The sequence below is a fragment of the Anser anser genome (genome assembly GCF_964211835.1).
Source record: "Anser anser genome assembly, chromosome: 23".
NCBI lineage: Eukaryota > Metazoa > Chordata > Aves > Anseriformes > Anatidae > Anser > Anser anser.
Window position 1 is genome coordinate 2563222 of NC_139744.1, and position 15830 is coordinate 2579051.

The 15830-nt window shown below is 56.1% G+C and overlaps 4 protein-coding genes across 5 annotated transcripts; 2 read left to right on the forward strand and 2 right to left on the reverse strand.

The window, feature by feature from the left end:
- Positions 1-227: 227 nt before the first annotated feature.
- LOC310885674 (alanyl-tRNA editing protein Aarsd1-like) lies at positions 228-4936 on the reverse strand. Its single transcript, XM_083809280.1, has 12 exons — positions 4779-4936; positions 4579-4701; positions 3933-4092; positions 3412-3469; positions 2884-3040; positions 2674-2790; positions 2353-2483; positions 2109-2175; positions 1859-1950; positions 1205-1259; positions 624-718; positions 228-463 (listed from the first exon to the last, which is right to left on the reverse strand). The coding sequence occupies exons 1-12, from the start codon at positions 4815-4817 to the stop codon at positions 328-330; spliced, it is 1230 nt and encodes a 409-aa protein (XP_083665406.1). The 5' UTR covers positions 4818-4936; the 3' UTR covers positions 228-327.
- A 93-nt stretch (positions 4937-5029) lies between these two features.
- PTGES3L (prostaglandin E synthase 3 like) lies at positions 5030-7702 on the reverse strand. Of its 2 annotated transcripts, none has more exons than XM_083809287.1 (7): positions 7564-7702; positions 6597-6710; positions 6406-6472; positions 5999-6097; positions 5551-5640; positions 5404-5457; positions 5030-5235 (listed from the first exon to the last, which is right to left on the reverse strand). In XM_083809287.1, exons 1-7 carry the CDS (start codon positions 7569-7571, stop codon positions 5224-5226), a joined length of 444 nt encoding a protein of 147 aa, XP_083665413.1. In that variant the 5' UTR covers positions 7572-7702; the 3' UTR covers positions 5030-5223. The 2 variants fall into 2 exon arrangements, with proteins under 2 accessions (XP_083665413.1, XP_083665412.1); XM_083809286.1 differs by having other exon boundaries at positions 6597-6713; positions 7564-7647.
- Positions 7703-7722: 20 nt separating this feature from the next.
- RUNDC1 (RUN domain containing 1) lies at positions 7723-12993 on the forward strand. The gene is made up of 5 exons (XM_083809281.1): positions 7723-8118; positions 9159-9317; positions 9590-9788; positions 10056-10163; positions 11194-12993. The coding sequence occupies exons 1-5, from the start codon at positions 7795-7797 to the stop codon at positions 12057-12059; spliced, it is 1656 nt and encodes a 551-aa protein (XP_083665407.1). The 5' UTR covers positions 7723-7794; the 3' UTR covers positions 12060-12993.
- RPL27 (ribosomal protein L27) lies at positions 12993-15489 on the forward strand. Its single transcript, XM_083809285.1, has 5 exons — positions 12993-13208; positions 13309-13391; positions 13609-13778; positions 14387-14497; positions 15399-15489. The coding sequence occupies exons 1-5, from the start codon at positions 13106-13108 to the stop codon at positions 15445-15447; spliced, it is 516 nt and encodes a 171-aa protein (XP_083665411.1). The 5' UTR covers positions 12993-13105; the 3' UTR covers positions 15448-15489.
- The last annotated feature ends 341 nt before the right edge of the window (positions 15490-15830 follow it).

Genomic DNA, 15830 nt, shown 5'->3' on the forward strand with positions numbered 1-15830 from the left:
TCACAAAGCAACTTGTACAAACTAAAAGCCATGATACACTGCAAGGCAGAGGGCCCTTCTCTTGGTTTGTAGGAAGCTTATAAAAGTGGTCATTATTAAACTCTTTAATTCCTTAAGAAGTGTACCACTTGTCTGGGGAAATTAAAGAAACCTCGCAGCATCTAGTGTCAGAGAAAAACGGTGATGGCGGTTTCCCTCCCCCTGTCTTCCATGAGCATCTAATCAGTTCACAAGAGATGCATTTTTTTTTAAATGTCTTTATTTTCTGAAACAGAACTTGGTGGACATCATGCAAAGCATGGAAGACAGCTGTACTTTGAGAATTCTTTATGTTTCAGCTCTTTGGTGGCTGACGAATTCCTGGAGCAGAGCTTCCACTTCTCCTCGCCGACTCATTTTGGTCGCCTTGCCCTGAAAGCGGCCTCGCTTCCCCGCTCCTTTGCCTCCCAGCAGCTCTGCCACCCTGCAGTAACGATAGCGCGTGCTGAAGGCCACTCACAGAGAAGAGGGTAGCCTGCCCTAACCTGCTCCAGGAAGCAAAGAAGGGTCCATAGTCTAATTACATTGCTCAGCTGCTTAGTCAAAATTCTTACTGATTTTAAAGAAATCATAGAACGTGGTACCTGGGACCTAAATTCTCAACTGCTTCAACAGGTCCAGCTAGAAGGAAGAGTCCTGCTTCTTTTTCATCTCCCACGGTCAGGAACAGCAGGGTTTCCTGTGGACAGAGAGACAGACCTTGCTCCAGAACAGCCACTGCCCTCCTTTTCCGGGAAGGGTACAGAGATACCAGCTACAGGTCCCCTTAAAGCATGTAAGCAAGTCGTGAGTTCATTACTGAGACCAAAACTCAATTTGAAATAAGAGGGAGAGAAGCTTTAGAATCTCTTGTACTGAATCCTATGTTGTGGGGGGCAGAACAGGTACTGGGGTATCCTTAACATGGCCAAGGAAGACCTGTATGGCTTTTCAGGGACAGGCTCTTCTACAGTGCTTGGAATTTTTGCTGCTGTATTTCTTGACCATTGGGGATCCCCCTGTGCACTGAGGCTGCTGGGGACAATAACCTCGTGCAACTTTTGGAAGGAAAGAGATCTGTAGCTTGTGGCTGTGGCACAAACAGAAGCCTAGTCAGCCCCTGTCTGTGCTACAGACCTGAAGGAAAACGCCACTGGTGTCAGGTTAGGCTGCACTGATGACTCACCTCTGTCCCTATCTCGTTAGCGATGATGTTCATGAACTCAGAGTCACCCTCTTTCCTGCATGGATGGGTAAAAAGCCACTTCAGAGAGGAAGAAGAAAATCCACACCAGAGTCCAAAACATCAATCACAAACCAAAGGCAGTGACAGTACCTAAGTTTAGCTTTTGTTAGCTTTCCATTTTGTTTAAGACTAAAATTTCCCACTGCCCTCAGAGAAGTTGAAAGAGCAGCCTATGATCGTGCCTGGGGTTTTGGTCTCTCGCTGTTAGGATGGAGACTATTTTTTTTTCCTATATATCTAAATCCTTTTTGTGCGTTTCTGTGGATATATTAAGAATTATTTAAGTGTTTAAGAAATTGAGCTCCTCAGTTTTATTTGAAAATACTGAGGGCAGAAAGAAATCAGACACAGTTATTTCTTAGCTATAGAATCAGAGGAGTTCAGTGACTGAATAACTTACACATTTCTTTCATTACACAACCTTCCAGTAGGCCCAGTCAGTTTAATATTTTGTTCACCTTGTTTATATTCGTCCATGAGCAATGTTTGACTTTTAAACAATAGTCATAAGCTTGAGTAGGTGTCAGAGAGATGCAGCTATCACAAATCATATAATATCATGGCTTCCTACCCCTTTCCCTGAACTCCCCATACCTGTGTAACACAAACAGCTGACTCTGAACAGGTTTGCTCTTGAAGTCCCGCGCTATCAAAACAGCAATGTCTCTAAGCAGGTTCAAGTTATTCTGAAAGAAAAGTGAATGGATAAGATGGATAAGGCAGAGTGAACACCAAGCTTTGTTCCCAGAGATGGAGCAGTTTTGATAAAAACGGATGCCTAAACTTCAGTAGCTTGTGCCTGCGGGGAGCAGACACAGTGTGCTTTTCTCAGCCATCCTCATACCTTCTGAAGCAGCTTCACTGAACCCTGCAACCTCTTCACGGCCTCAACGTGCTCACCGGGCCCATTTCTGAAATAAAAAGGAGAACCTTAATTGATACTTAGAAGGATGAAGAAAAGATTTATTAAGGGAGCAAAAGCAGATAGCGTATCACAAACAACACCATGCAGATGCACCCTAAGGCTTATGTTATATTTGTCAGAAGGAACAATAAAGATGAAAGAACCAAAGTGCAAGGGGTATTACTTGAGCAGTGAGGTTAGAGCCTTCTCAGTGTTGTGACTTTGTTCAATTGACTTCAGAACTCGGTTCCCTGCCAGGAAAACCAAGTTGGTTTTGTTCTTTTTCCCTTTTTCTGTGCCAAGGAGTTTAATAACCTTGAAAAGAAAAACGCTCCGGTCAGAAAAGGAGAACGGTATTTTGCTCTTACCCTTACAGGTGGTCAGCCCCACCCCTTTACCACTAGGACAATTTCCAGCACACCCTGGATCTCCAGGACTTTTGTTGTGCTCAGTCTGAACGTGTGGAGCAAGGCTCCTCAAGGTAACCGGGCTGCAGCCCCCCTACCTGCAAGTCGCTCAGGTTGGAGACGTGAGTCCCGCAGCACATGTTGGAGTCTATGCCTTCGATGTTTATAACTCGCACTGGCCCTGTGTGGTCATCCGGTAAGCCACGGCTTCTCACCTAGCAAAGGGGGAGAATAGCCAAGGAGGCGACACGCGTGCCACAACCGCTTCGGTCCCACGGATAGCGTCAGCTCTCTACCCCATCGCTCACTGTTTCAACTTCGGGGTCATCCGCAGCCAGCTCCCGCACTGTCACGGGCACCCTCTCCCGGATCTTCTCGTTCACGCTCCTCTCCAGGGCTTCTATTTGCTCCGCCGTCACGCAGGGGGTGTCCAGCTCGATGACACTTCGCTGACGGCCCAGCTCCCTGCACGGATGAGGAATATCAGCCGCTGTGGAGAAGAGCAGCTGGAAGATCCCCCTGCGCAGCACCAAGTGCCATCCCAGACTAGCTGCTGGGAACGTGGTGACTGAAACAAACCGCACCTCCCTCCTCTCCCTGCTGGTTACAGAGCATCAGAAGCACACCATGCATTCAGAACACGACAAGACAAAACAAATACTTTGTACAGCTCGTCTCCAGCCCAGTCAATTCTCCCAGGCCCTCTGTGGTCAAATGAAATATCCAAGAGCAAAACTGCTTTCGAATTATCAGCGTTCACCTCCTCACGGCCCAGCACAGTGGCATACGCCAAACCAGGTAAGACTGAGGTTAAAAGGAGCCTTTTTCCTGCTCACCATGAAGTCGTTTTGAATCCAAACATCAGGTCTGCAATGGCAGTGATGAGGTGCTGTCCTGGAAGAGATGTGCAAGCAACGGCTTTGAATTTTGGACACGGGAAAGAGAATTCTCTGCCAAAGTGTATTTTTTCTGCTGACGTTTCCATGACATTTGGGAACCATCCCAGGCACATGCCTGGAGGTGCGGGGCTGGTGCTCGTGGTTGGAAACAGACGGAGGAGGCGGCTGCTGCCTCGCGGCCCGGGGGAACCCAAGGGCAACACGGTGTGCTCAGAGCACTCCCCAGCGGTTTGATCGTTTGCTTCCAGCCCTGCCCGCAGCCGGTTTACAAACCACGGAGGGCTTCCCCTCCCAGGCAGCCCTGGGGACAGCCGGTGGGCACAGCGCTGTCGGGTCAGCCTTCCCCCTCCCCAAATCAGGGGAGACGAACCGGGCACTGACCCCCACCTCGGCCCAGACCATGTGGCTCTGCCCACCACCCCTGCGGCTCGGTGCTGCCGGTGGTAACGGGCCCGGACCTGAGTGCTGCTGCATGTGGTCGAAGCGACGCTCCCAGTCCAGCGACAGCAGCACGGCGGCGCCCGGCTCCAGTGCCGTCTGCACGAAGTGAACGGCCTCGGGGCCCCGGCGGGTGACACGCAGCACCGGCACGTCGCCGATGAGCCCGCGGTCGTCGGGCTGTGGGAGATGGGGGTCAGTGGCCGGGCCTGGGTCCCGGTCCCGGTGCAGGGTCCTGCTTCAGGGTCCCGGGTCCTGGTCCCAGGCCCTGGTTCAGGGTCCCAGTCCCAGGTCCCAGTCCTGGGTCCCTGTCCCGGTTCAGCGTCCCAGTCCAGGATACTGGTCCCGGTGCAGGGTCCTGATTCAGGGTCCCAGTCCCGGGTCGCAGTCCAGGGTCCCAGTCCTGGGTCCCGGTTCCCAGTTCAGGGTCCCAGTCCTGGGTCCTGGTTCCTGGTTCAGCGCCCCAGTCCACGATCGCAGTCCCGGTTCAGGGTCCCGGACCAGGGTCCCAGTCCAGGATCCCGGTTCAGGGTCCCGGGTCCCTGTCCCAGTTCAGCGTCCCAGTCCCGGATCCCGGTCCCGGTGCAGTGTCCCAGTTCAGAGTCCCAGCTCCCAGTCACAGATCCCGGTTCCTGGTCCCAGATCCCACCCCCAGCCCTTCCGTACCTGCCCGCCGCCCTCGGGGAAGAGGATGGTGTCCTCCAGCACCACCTGGAAGCCCCGCACCGGCTCCCCGCCGCCCTCGGGCCGCAGCTCCGCCGCCTGGCACGACACCACCCTGGTGGTGAACTGCAACACAGAGACGGTGGGGCCGTGAGGGACCGGACCGGGCCGTACCGGGCCATAACCGCCGGCCCTGCCGCTACCTGCCGGGCCCAGCTGTCCCGCTGGCACTGGAACACCATGGTGGCTGCGAAACCGAACAGGCCCAGCGGCGGGCAACGGCGAGCGGCGAGGGACACGGGGCTGCGGGGCCCTGCCCCCCTCCCTGGAGGCCCCACCTCCTCCCGGTACGCCCCACCCCCTCTCGGTACGCCCCACCCCCTCCCGGTACGCCCCACCCCCCTCCTCCCGCGCCCCCCGGACCTCCCCCGGACAGCGGACACGGGCGCAGGGCGGCGGCTGCTGGCGTTTATTGCCCCCGCCGGTAACCGGCGCTGGGAGACCTAGGAAGACCTAGGAAGCAGCAGCGTTCCCGGAGGAGGCTCCGTTCTCCTTCTCGAGTCCTTCCCGCCTCCCGGTTCGGCGGTGTTTGCTGCCGGTGCACCGGGAGAGCCTCGCGGTGGCAGCGGTGGCCAACGGGAGGTGGCTTCAGAGGTCGTCCTGCGGAGAGGGACAAGGAGCGAGGTGGGATGGGGCTGGTAGCAACCGTCCAGTGCTGCCTGGGAGCATCCCGGCAGCGTGTTCCAGCCCCGGGGATGGCAATCGGGGCGAGCGGAGCACCAGAGGCTCCTGCAGCGCCTGGGGAAGGCAGCTCGGGGCTCTACTCACGTCCAGGTCATCCATGGTCGGGGCAGGGCCCTTGTCCGTGACCTTCTGCAGGAGCTGGATGGGGAACAAAGGTCCGTCATGGGAACTCTGCGTGCCCAGCTTCACCCTGCCTCCCCGAGCACCCAGCCCGCGCTTCGCCTGGCTCACCTCGGCGTACTCCTCCACCATGGCCCTCTCCACCTCCTCGTCCCCTTCCCAGTCCCGCCAGTTGTCGAAGTCGACGGAGAGCCAAGCTGGCTGTGGGCAGAGAGAGCAGACCTTGAGGGAGGGAGCAGCGCAGAGGGGACCTGGTGGCCCTGACCTCGCACAGAGCGAGTACTGTGCTCCCAAACAGCACGAGGGCTGGGTAGGCATGGGAGAATGTCCCTGAGTCTGCAAGGACCGATCCTGACCCTGCCCACGTTGAGGGACAGGGATGCCAGAGGGCAGAGGTGGGCTGGCAGGCACCGGGAAGCATTCCTGGCTCCGGCTCTTGGGGGCTCTGTGTCGGGGTGCCCCAGGGTGTCCATCCTGGGGGCAGGCAGAACCCAGGAAGCCAGCGTACTGGAGACCGACAGCCCCCCGGGCTCTCTTTACTGCAGGATGCCATACACACCTTGATGTTCTCCTTGGTGATACGGGGCCATGCCACTTTCTCCTTCCACTTCCTTATGAAGCACGTGATGGAGCGATCAGAGCGCTTATCCTGTGAGTCCTGCCAAGAGATGGGGATGCCTCACCTCAGTGCCTGCCAGACTCCTCTCTATTCCACTGCGGATACACGCTCAGCCACTCCCAGGCTGCGGGACACAGCACCGTGGAGGAGGGCTGTTTGTGGCCCAGCACCATGCTGCTAGGGACAGACCCAAGCTCAGGGCTCCCAGGCTCGTGCTTGCTCCACTCAAGCTCTCAGGAAACAGGCAGGATTCAACTCAAAGCAGTGCTGTTTGTGGCATCACAGGCCGTGTTTAATTCTAAGCCTGCCACAGGCTGTCAGGGAACAGTTTCATGGGGAGGTCTCACCTTGGAGTTCACCCTGCCGTACAGGTTGATCTCATTGTAGAACTCCACTCCATCTGCGTTTTTGCAGCTGCCAAAACACAAACACTTGTTTTAGGACGGGGCTGAGGCCACGTACCACAAGCTCTTACAGGGTCCTCCCTGTCCCCCCAGACCTCCCCGATCCAGGGGCTCACGAAGCAGCAGCAGCTCACCTGAACACCACCCGGTGATCCTCGATGACGACTTTAACGTCTCTGCTGTCCTCCACGCAGAACTCCAGGAAGACGTACCGCGGGCGGTCGTACCACAGCGTCTTTGCGTGTTGCCTGTTAAAACACAAGCGCAGCGGGCATTTCCGCGATGCCTTTGGCCTAAGAGCACCGGGCCGGGACCGTGCGTGAGGTGCGGGACAGGGATTTGGGGCTGGGCCGTGTTTGTCCCAGTGAATGCCATCAGGGTCTGCGCTGCGGGGCCGGTTATCACAGAATCACAGAATCATCCAGGTTGGAAGAGACCTCCAGGATCACCCAGTCCAACCCCTGCCCTAACACTACCAAGTCCTCCGCTAAACCATATCACTGAGCTCTACATCTAAACGTCTTTTAAAGACCTCCAGGGATGGTGACTCGACCACTTCCCTGGGCAGCACATTGCAATGCCTAACAACCTTTTCTCTTCCTAACATCCAACCTAAACCTCCCCTGGCGCAACTTTAGCCCATTCCCCCTCGTCCTGTCACCAGGCACGTGGGAGAACAGACCAACCCCACCTCGCTACAGCCTCCTTTAGGGTACCTGTAGAGAGCGATAAGGTCACCCCCGAGCCTCCTCTTCCCCAGGCTGAACGACCCCAGCTCCCTCAGCCGCCCCTCGTAAGCCTTGTTCTCCAGACCCCTCACCAGCTTCGTTGCCCTCCTCTGGACTCGCTCGATGTCCTTTTTAGTGGTGAGGGGCCCAAAACGAGCACGCTCCTTATTCAGCGGCTACCCCCGCGCGCTTCCCAAACACACAGCGAGCCCCGGCAAACCACGGGTCCCCCCGGTACCGGGCCGGGACGTCCCCAATCCCGAGCCCCCGTACCCCAGACCCCTCTCAGGGCGCTCCCCGTGCCCAGCGGGGGTGTCCGCCCCCCTCCCCCGGTGCTCTCCGCGGCTCCGTTCCGTGCCCGGGCCGCGCTCACCTCGCCATGTCCGAGCCGGGCCCCGCCCCGAGCTATTCCGGGACCCGGTGAGGCCGGGAGCGGGTGGGGGGGGGCCCGGCGGTCGGCTCGGTGCCCCGGGGCCCCGCCGAGCCGCCAGGGGGCGCTGTGGCGGCTCGGGGCCCGGTGGCTCCGGTGCCGCGCAGGCCCCGAGCACCGGGGGCCGAGGGCACAAAATGGCGGCGGCCGGGGCGCCGCGGAGGTAGCGCAGCCATGGAGGCGGAGGGCGGCCCGGGGGGGCCGGGGGAGCGCTGGGCGCCGGTGGGCGCCGTGACGGCGGAGGAGGAGGAGGAAGAAGAAGAAGAGGAAGAGGAGGCGGCGGGGTCGCCGCGGTCGGTGCCCCGGTTGCGGGCGGAACGGCGCCGGTTGCACGGGGCGCTGCTGGCGCTGGCCTCGCACTTCGCGCAGGTGCAATTCCGGCTGCGGCAGGTGGCGAGGGCCGGGCCCGGCGAGCAGCAGCGCCTGATCCGAGACCTCGAGGACTTCGCCTTCCGCGGCTGCCCCGCGCCCCTCGCCCACGGCCTCGGGGACGGCCCGGTGAGCGCGGGGCGAGGCGGGGGAGCGAGCGCCGGGAAAGGTGCCGAGGGAACCGGTCCCGGAGAGCGGTGACAGGACGGGGGGTGGTGGCTTTAACTGAAGGGAGCGGATTTGGGTTAGGTATAAGGAAGAAATTCCGTAAATTTCTCAAAAGGGGCATGGTTTAGTGGGTGGCGTTGGTATTAGGGCGATGGTTGGACCGGATGATCGTGGAGGTCTTTTCCAACCCTAATGATTGTAAAATTCTTAATTACGAGGGCGGCGGGCGCGGGCGCAAGCTGTCTGGAGAAGCTTTGGGTGCCTCTTCCCGGCAGGGCTCAAGGCCAGGTTGGACGTGGCTTTGGGCAACCCGATCTAGTGGGAGGCGTCGTGCCCGCGGCAGGGGGGTGGAACGAGGTGAGCTTCACGATCCCTTCCACCCCAAATGGTTCTGTGATTCAGATTAAAATCCAGTTAGCTGCAGCTGTGCACCTGCCCGCCGCTGGCTGAGGTGAGCGGCTGTCGTGGCCGCCCAGCACGGCTCTGCCCGGAGGCAGCGCGCCACTCCCAGGGCGCGGCAGGCTCCAGGTAGAGAGCGAGCAGGCAGGCGGGTCTGCGGGAAGCTCGGTCGCAGGAGCGTGCAGGTTCCTCCCGCACTGAAGCCGGCTTGCTGGGACGGCCCTCAAAACACCCAGCTCGGTGTGTTACTGCTCAGTGCTGAGACACGGCGAAAACTCAGCTCGGTACGATGCTGAGATACGGCACCGTCTTGGAGGATCTTTGATGCCCAAACGTTATGTGGGTGCTTGGAACAGTGTGTCCTGTGTTCCAGCCCTGCACGATGGGGCTTGGCTGTGGGAGGTTTGAAGAGACTCTTGCTCTGTCAGATGAACTGATGTGACGCTCTTCTTGATGTGCGCACACACCTTTTTCTTGAAATGGCTTGTAGTGTTCAGTAGTTAATTGCATGAACCGAAGGAAATTCTTCTTATGCCATGATCCTGTTCTCTGTTGACAATGACAGTAAATGTTTAATTTTGTTTACTGGTGACTTTTTTCAGAGTGAACAGGAGAAGCAGGAGCGAATTGAGGTCCAGAAGGAAAAGCAGAGAGAGCTGATCTTGCAGCTTAAGACACAGCTGGATGACCTGGAGACGTTTGCTTACCAAGAGGGCAGCTATGACTCTCTGCCACAGTCTGTGGTTTTGGAAAGACAACGGGTAAGGCTCTTGAAGTCATTCTGCATGTGCTTTTTGCTTAGGATTTGTGAGCCTCTTACGGACTGGCCAAATCCTTCATTCTGTGCTTCTCACTGGCAGCTGTAATACAGTATTAATAGTTAGTCTGCATGCGTAAATGTGATCCTGTCATCTCTTGTAATTTTCAACGTATAACAAAGGAGCCTGTTGCCAAGGTAGTGAATGGAGTATTTTGGAGCTTGTGGGCAGCTGCGTTGCACGGTGAGATCATGCTACTGATTGGTGTTTCGTAGATGATTATAGATGAGCTGATAAAGAAGCTGGACATGGACTTGAGTGCAGACATTGCAACGCTCTCTCCAGAGGAATTGCGACAGCGTGTGGATGCTGCCATAGCACAGATTGTTAATCCAGCCAGGGTGAAGGAACAGCTGGTGGAACAACTGAAGACGCAAATAAGGGACCTTGAAATGTTCATCAACTTCATTCAGGGTCAGTGCTCAGTTTTTAGATGAGCAGATTGTATTGTTTTGTAATTCCCTGACATAGTTATGAGGAGGAAGGCCACAGATGTCAGAGGATGGATGTAGGGATGGTGCCTGGGTCATGGGGAAGTACAGATCTCTCTGAGCTGGTGGTGGGGAGAATGAGACTGACAAGGAAGGTGCAAGGAGGTCTAAGGGAATATTGACCTCAGTACTTGGGATACGCAGTTTAAACTCACAACTGTAAAGTAATAGTGTGAAACTCTTCTTCTAGATGAAGTCGGAAGCTCGGGTAAGGCAGAAGATGGACACTGTGAGTGTGCAGGTAGACAAGATGGTGGTGGCTCCTGTAAACCAAATACCCGGTCTTCTGGAAACAGAGGTAGGCACTGCTTGGCTTGGAGCTTCTATTCCTGCTCTAGCTCATTTGAGGTTCATTGGGCACAAACCAGCATCCGGTCACGTTAGCTTGTGGGTTTGTTTTTTTTTTTTTCCTGGCTGTTGGCTTCGATTCTTTACTAATCCCACTGAGAGAAGGCCTGCGTCCAGTTTCTTTGCCCTTCTTAAGCGAAATCATGAGAGCAGTTGCAGAGCTGGAACGTGTGGCAGAGAGGAGTGGGACTGGTCCTCAACTGATGTCAGGAATAGAGGGGTTCTGATACTTAGCACGAAGTGCAGAAAGATTGAGCAGCCTTGTCTTGTACACGTGGCTGGACTGCTCTTTGAGTTAATAGTTCTGTGAGCAGGTACCATGGGCTGGATGGATCCAGTGTTCTTTATAATTTTAGACTTGTCTACTTATATGAATTTGTTGGAGCTAGAAAAATATACTAGAGGAAATAGAATCCCTTTACCTTTTGTGATTTTAAGTATCTGCCACTTGGAGAGATGGAATACTGATCTGGATGGGTTTTGGGTCTTACCTAGTGTGGCTACTCTTAGAAATTGAATTTAATAATGGTGCCAGGAGTAAGCATGTGTTCAGCTGCTGAGACCAGAAGCTTCATGAAAGTAGCCAGTGATCTCCTTAGCAAAGGGTCTAGTATCTTAAACTACCCATTTGATATTATAGTGTCTACAGACTGATCACTATCTTGTCTTTGGTTGTATTGCCCACCAGAAAAAGCTGCTGTAGGATTTCTTCTCTGTATGTGATTTAAGACAGATCTGATTATTGAGAATGGACCATTGAAAAGTTTGCTTTTTCTGGTTGGGTTCAGCGCTTTGCAACTAGAAAAAATACCATCAGTCCTACTGACAACAGCTCCCAAGGAAAGTCTCTCTCTGCTGGAGGAGGAGCAGATGTGTACTCCCACTGTGTGTATGACAGAGCAGAGATGTTGGTCTGCTCAGCAATGAAGGTCTCACTCCTTAATGAGAGTATTTTTTTCCTCTCTTTCTAACCTGATCAGTGAACCCAGAAGATGCCAGAAAGATGCGAGAAACGGGCCTGCACCTCATGCGTCGCATGCTTGCTGTGCTGCAGATATTTGCTGTTAGTCAGTTTGGTTGTGCTGCTGGTCAGATTCCTCGTACCCTCTGGCAGAAGGACCAAGCCAACAAGGACTATTCCCCCTTAATTAAGAAACTGGAGCTGTCAGTAGACCGGGTGAGGCAGCTAGCAGTGAAACACCAGCAGGAAGACCATGTTATCAGCTCTTCCGATCTGCAGGACATTCCCTTAGGAGGGAGAGATGAGCTGACTCTGGCTGTGCGGAAGGAGCTGACCATTGCTTTACGAGACCTGATGGCTCACGGGCTCTACGCCTCTTCTCAAGGGATGAGCCTGGTGTTGGCACCCATCGCGTGCTTGATTCCTGCGTTCACCTCCTCACCGCAGACAATGCATCCCTGGGAACTCTTTGTGAAGTATTACAACACTAAGAACGGACAAGCCTTTGTGGAGTCTCCAGCTCGCAAGCTCTCCCAGTCCTTTGCCTTGCCTGTGACAGGAGGAGTTGCCATCACCCCGAAACAGAGCCTGCTGACGGCGATACACACTGTCCTCACTGAGCATGACCCCTTCAAGCGCAGTGCGGACTCTGAACTGAAAGCTCTGGTGTGTATGGCGCTAAATGAGCAGCGCCTGGTCTCCTGGGTAAATCTGATCTGCAAATCCGGAGCTCTGGTACAATCTCACTACCAGCCATGGAGCTACATGGCAAACACAGGCTTTGAGAGTGCACTCAACATCCTCAGTCGCCTGAGCAACTTGAAGTTCAACCTCCCAGTTGACCTGGCCGTCCGGCAGCTGAAAAACATCAAAGATGCTTTTTGATGTATTTTTATTGTAGATCATCCACTTTCCACAAGTAGGCAGCTGTTGGGCTCCAGAAGCCTGGCTTTTTTTTTTTTTTTAAGACCAAATTTGGCTCTTTGAAATTTATATTTGCTTTTAGGGAAATCTTATGGTGTCCTGATGCTGGAGGTTGGGTGCAGTACAGCACCCCACCCTGCCCTCACGCGGTTCTGAATAGCAAAACTGGCGAGCGGATGCTACTGCACGTGCTACGCCAGATGCTGGCTGGGCGCAGTAGAAGCCTGAGCACGGAGCCTGTATGTGGGACAAGTCCCTTACAGGAGGCCACGGCTGAGCTCCTGTGCTGTGTCTGCATGGTTATTTCTCAAAATCTGTGATCTAAGCGGTGCCACAGCGAGCGACCTCCGCCAGGAAGAGCGGGCAGTATGGCAGCAGGACTTCAGCTGCTTACTTTGCAGCTGCTCGGTGGTGTGCGATTTGCTTTCCCCAGTGCAAATGCCCAAGAAAACTGGGGACAAATCCTGCTGAGGCACCAGGCCCCTGCGTCTCCTGCGCTGGTGGCTCCGAAACCCAGAGCACCAGCGATGTTCGTCACGCTGCCGGGTGTGGGGCTGGCGTTCAGGTCTCTTTGTGCGGAAATCCCAAAACTCCTTTTTCGAAGCTTTTTGTGTGGAGCCCGGAGCGCCAGCGGTGTGGTGCTCCCTAGCGGCTGCGTTAATCGCTTTAGCAAGCCTGCGCGTGGGGAAAATACGTTTCCAGCTACTCCATTTTAATTTGTGTCGGTTCCTAGCCTTCGTGCCGCGAGCGCGCTAGCTCCCTTTGTGATATTTATAATCAGAGTTTAATTTATCTATCTGTAACTCCTGGGGGAAGGAAGACTGTGCTTGGTGTAACGGCAGCACCTCTGGGCGCGGGCTGCGACCGGTTCTGAAATGAAATCGTGAGCAAATTGTGGCTGCCTTCTTGTCTGCCTTGCGCCGCCGCCACCGGGGGCACCGGGGGGAGGCCCGAGGCCTGCAGCGGGCCCCGGCCCGTTGCCTGGCAACCGCGGCGCCGCTCTGCGCATGCGCGACCCCGCGTCGTGGAGCCCTGAAACGGAAGTGACGCAAGCTGAAAAGGCGGCCGGCTTTCTTTTCCGGTGTGGGCGCCATCGCAGCGGCTGTGTCGGTGAGTGGGGGCCGGCGCCGCCATCCGCGGCCATCCGCCGCCATCGCGGGGCCGGGGGCGGCCGGGGCCCGCCGCTGAGCGCCGCGTGCTGTGTCCGCAGAGATGGGCAAGTTTATGAAGCCGGGGAAGGTGGTGCTGGTGCTCGCCGGCCGCTACTCGGGACGCAAGGCCGTCATCGTGAAGGTGAGCGCGGGGCCGTCCTGCGGGGGGCCTGCGGGGCCGCCCCCGCTCTTGGCTCGGTCCCGGACCCCCACCCCCGGCCGTTTCTGGGCAGCGGCTGAGAGCCACGCGGCGCTGCCGCCCTTCCCGGTGTCGGTGCCTTTGGGGGGGCTCCTTTCCCGGCTCCCCGAGGGGGTTGGCGCTCGGCGGGGCCCATCGCGGGGCGGGCGGTGTGTTTCAGAACATCGACGACGGCACGTCCGACCGGCCCTACAGCCACGCCTTGGTGGCGGGCATCGACCGCTACCCGCGGAAGGTGACGGCGGCGATGGGCAAGAAGAAGATAGCGAAGAGGTCCAAGATCAAGTCGTTCGTGAAGGTTTACAACTACAACCACCTGATGCCCACCCGGTGAGCGCGGTGATTTCGGCGGGACTGGGGGCTGGTGGGTGGCAGGAGCAGTGCTGTGTGCTCTCAGCGCCCGCAGCTCTCGTGTGTTCTCTTTGCGGAGTGCCGGGGGGGCGTTGAGGTTCTGGATCGCGTTGTTGAACGGGTGCGAGGCACGCGCTCTGCAAAAACAACTCGGGAGGTTGTAAAGCTGATGTGAGAGAGCAGCGAACTGCTGGCATCCCCAGCTGGCTCTTCGCTCCAGCCACATTCAGCTTCAACTGATACTGGGATGTCAGTGGAAGAGCCCTTAAAGCAATTGGGAGGGTGTGGTTGTGACAGCTGTTTTGGCACAGTACTGGTTTTTCTGTCCAGTTGCAGCAGCTGCATGCAAAGTGCTGGACAGAGGTGCTCGTCTGCTGCCACAAATGTACCTTTTTGCTTTGTGTAGTGAATTAAATGTCTCTGGATGTTTTAGTGGTGGTTTGACTACCAGAACTAAACTGATTTAAGTGCTCGAGCTCTTTAACATGGCCCTAACTCACGCGTTTGAGGGGTCTGGTTTGTTACTGTCTTTTCACCCTTCGTGGCCATCCGGTGGCTGTCTCACACCGCGCTGCTCTCTTGTCCAGGTATTCCGTTGACATTCCCTTGGACAAAACCGTTGTCAACAAGGACGTGTTCAGGGACCCCGCTCTGAAACGCAAGGCAAGGCGTGAAGCCAAGGTGAAGTTTGAGGAGAGGTGAGTTGGAAGCTCTTCGTGGCGCCAGCGCTCGCTGGAGGAGGTGGTGCGGTTGTGCCCCAGCCCTGCTTGAGCCCCAGGTTGGATGCTTCTGCTCCAACTCCCTCGAGCGTGTTTCTGGAGCGGATTACTTCCCTCCTGGCGTGCTTGTTCACCCAACGAGTTCAGCCTCATGGATTGAGAGACTGCGTTTCGCTGAGAGCAGGAGTGGCTTAGGAGCAGCGCTCAGCTGATGTTGGCACTTAACCTCGCTGCTGCTGCTCTGCGCCAGCGCAGGTGGGGCTGTTCCCGTGCCGTACGGCGATCTCTCGGTGTCTTAGGGCCTCGTGTCCCATGGGATGCGTGTCACCAGGCTCAGCGTGGCAGGGCAGCGCTGACGCTTTGCCCCCAACCCTTTCACGTCAACAATCCTCGGTTTCAGCGCTCGCTTCGGAAGCTCCTTCCTTCAGAAACTCTCCTGGGCAGGGCGTCCTGCCGCCAGCCCGGGAGCTGGGTGTTTTAAAGCACGTGCGCGGTGCCTGCCCCCTCCGCCAGTGCCTGCAGGCTGTGCTCTGAGCGCAGCCCCCGCCGGGCGCGTTCCAGATAAATCCAAATTAAGCGTCTGGTGGAGCTGCCCCGCGCTGCTCTCCTGCTCCTTGGTGTGAAAGCTGCTGCGGTGGGGGTGTCCTTTATAAAATGATTTAATGGGGGGAAAGCCGCAGGCTGTCACTTCCCTGGGGCCTTCGGGTTTTTAAGGAAGGTTCAGTTGGCAAAGTGGGGTGAGGAGAGCGGGTGAATTAACTTGTGGGTGAGGGGCGCGCAGTATTTTGCCTGAGAAGGAGGACACGGATGGATCGGGTGCATGTTTGGTGCTGTCTCTACCAGAGCAGTCTCTCTAACGGTTGTGTTCTTCCTCTTTCAGGTACAAGACGGGCAAGAACAAGTGGTTCTTCCAGAAGCTACGATTCTAACCTTGTAACAAGGCGGCGTCAATAAACGTTTATTAAAAACCATTTTGTTTTGTTGTATAAAACAGCGGTGCCAGGCCCCTTTCCCTGCGGTGCAGGCTTGCTTTGTGTTTCCAAAAGCGCTGGGAAAGCAATCGCAGTCCAGGCGCACTTCTGAGACCTCGGGAGCATTTCAGGATCTGAAGTAGGGGCGTTCTCAGTACGAGACAACCTTTTCCCCTCTTTTCTGTTCTTGAAGCAGGATTTATGTTCTGTTCCTGCCCCTATTGAAATGTCTCACCCCCCAAAACTCAGCTAGGCCCTGAGAGCTTGGATTCTCTCTTCGCAGGTGGGAGAGGGGAGAGGAGTGGTTTAATTCCAGCTGCCTTCTTCTTTTGTCTCTGGTT

Excerpts from the sequence above, each read along its gene's own strand:
- LOC310885674 (XM_083809280.1), bottom strand. The coding sequence starts at position 4,817 with ATGGTGTTCCAGTGCCAGCGGGACAGCTGGGCCCGGCAG. Across the intron at positions 2,176-2,352 it reads GCTCTAACCTCACTGCTCAA|AAATGGGCCCGGTGAGCACG; the intron begins GTAATACCCCTT and ends TTTTTATTTCAG. Across the intron at positions 464-623 it reads GTTGAGAATTTAGGTCCCAG|GGTGGCAGAGCTGCTGGGAG; the intron begins GTACCACGTTCT and ends TCGTTACTGCAG.
- PTGES3L (XM_083809286.1), bottom strand. Across the intron at positions 6,473-6,596 it reads GATCACCGGGTGGTGTTCAG|CTGCAAAAACGCAGATGGAG; the intron begins GTGAGCTGCTGC and ends GTGTTTTGGCAG. Across the intron at positions 5,641-5,998 it reads TCACCAAGGAGAACATCAAG|CCAGCTTGGCTCTCCGTCGA; the intron begins GTGTGTATGGCA and ends CTCTGCCCACAG.
- RUNDC1 (XM_083809281.1), top strand. The coding sequence starts at position 7,795 with ATGGAGGCGGAGGGCGGCCCGGGGGGGCCGGGGGAGCGCTGGGCGCCG. Across the intron at positions 8,119-9,158 it reads ACGGCCTCGGGGACGGCCCG|AGTGAACAGGAGAAGCAGGA; the intron begins GTGAGCGCGGGG and ends GACTTTTTTCAG. Across the intron at positions 9,318-9,589 it reads TGGTTTTGGAAAGACAACGG|ATGATTATAGATGAGCTGAT; the intron begins GTAAGGCTCTTG and ends GGTGTTTCGTAG.
- RPL27 (XM_083809285.1), top strand. The coding sequence starts at position 13,106 with ATGCGCGACCCCGCGTCGTGGAGCCCTGAAACGGAAGTGACGCAAGCT. Across the intron at positions 13,209-13,308 it reads CCATCGCAGCGGCTGTGTCG|AGATGGGCAAGTTTATGAAG; the intron begins GTGAGTGGGGGC and ends CTGTGTCCGCAG. Across the intron at positions 13,779-14,386 it reads AACCACCTGATGCCCACCCG|GTATTCCGTTGACATTCCCT; the intron begins GTGAGCGCGGTG and ends TCTCTTGTCCAG.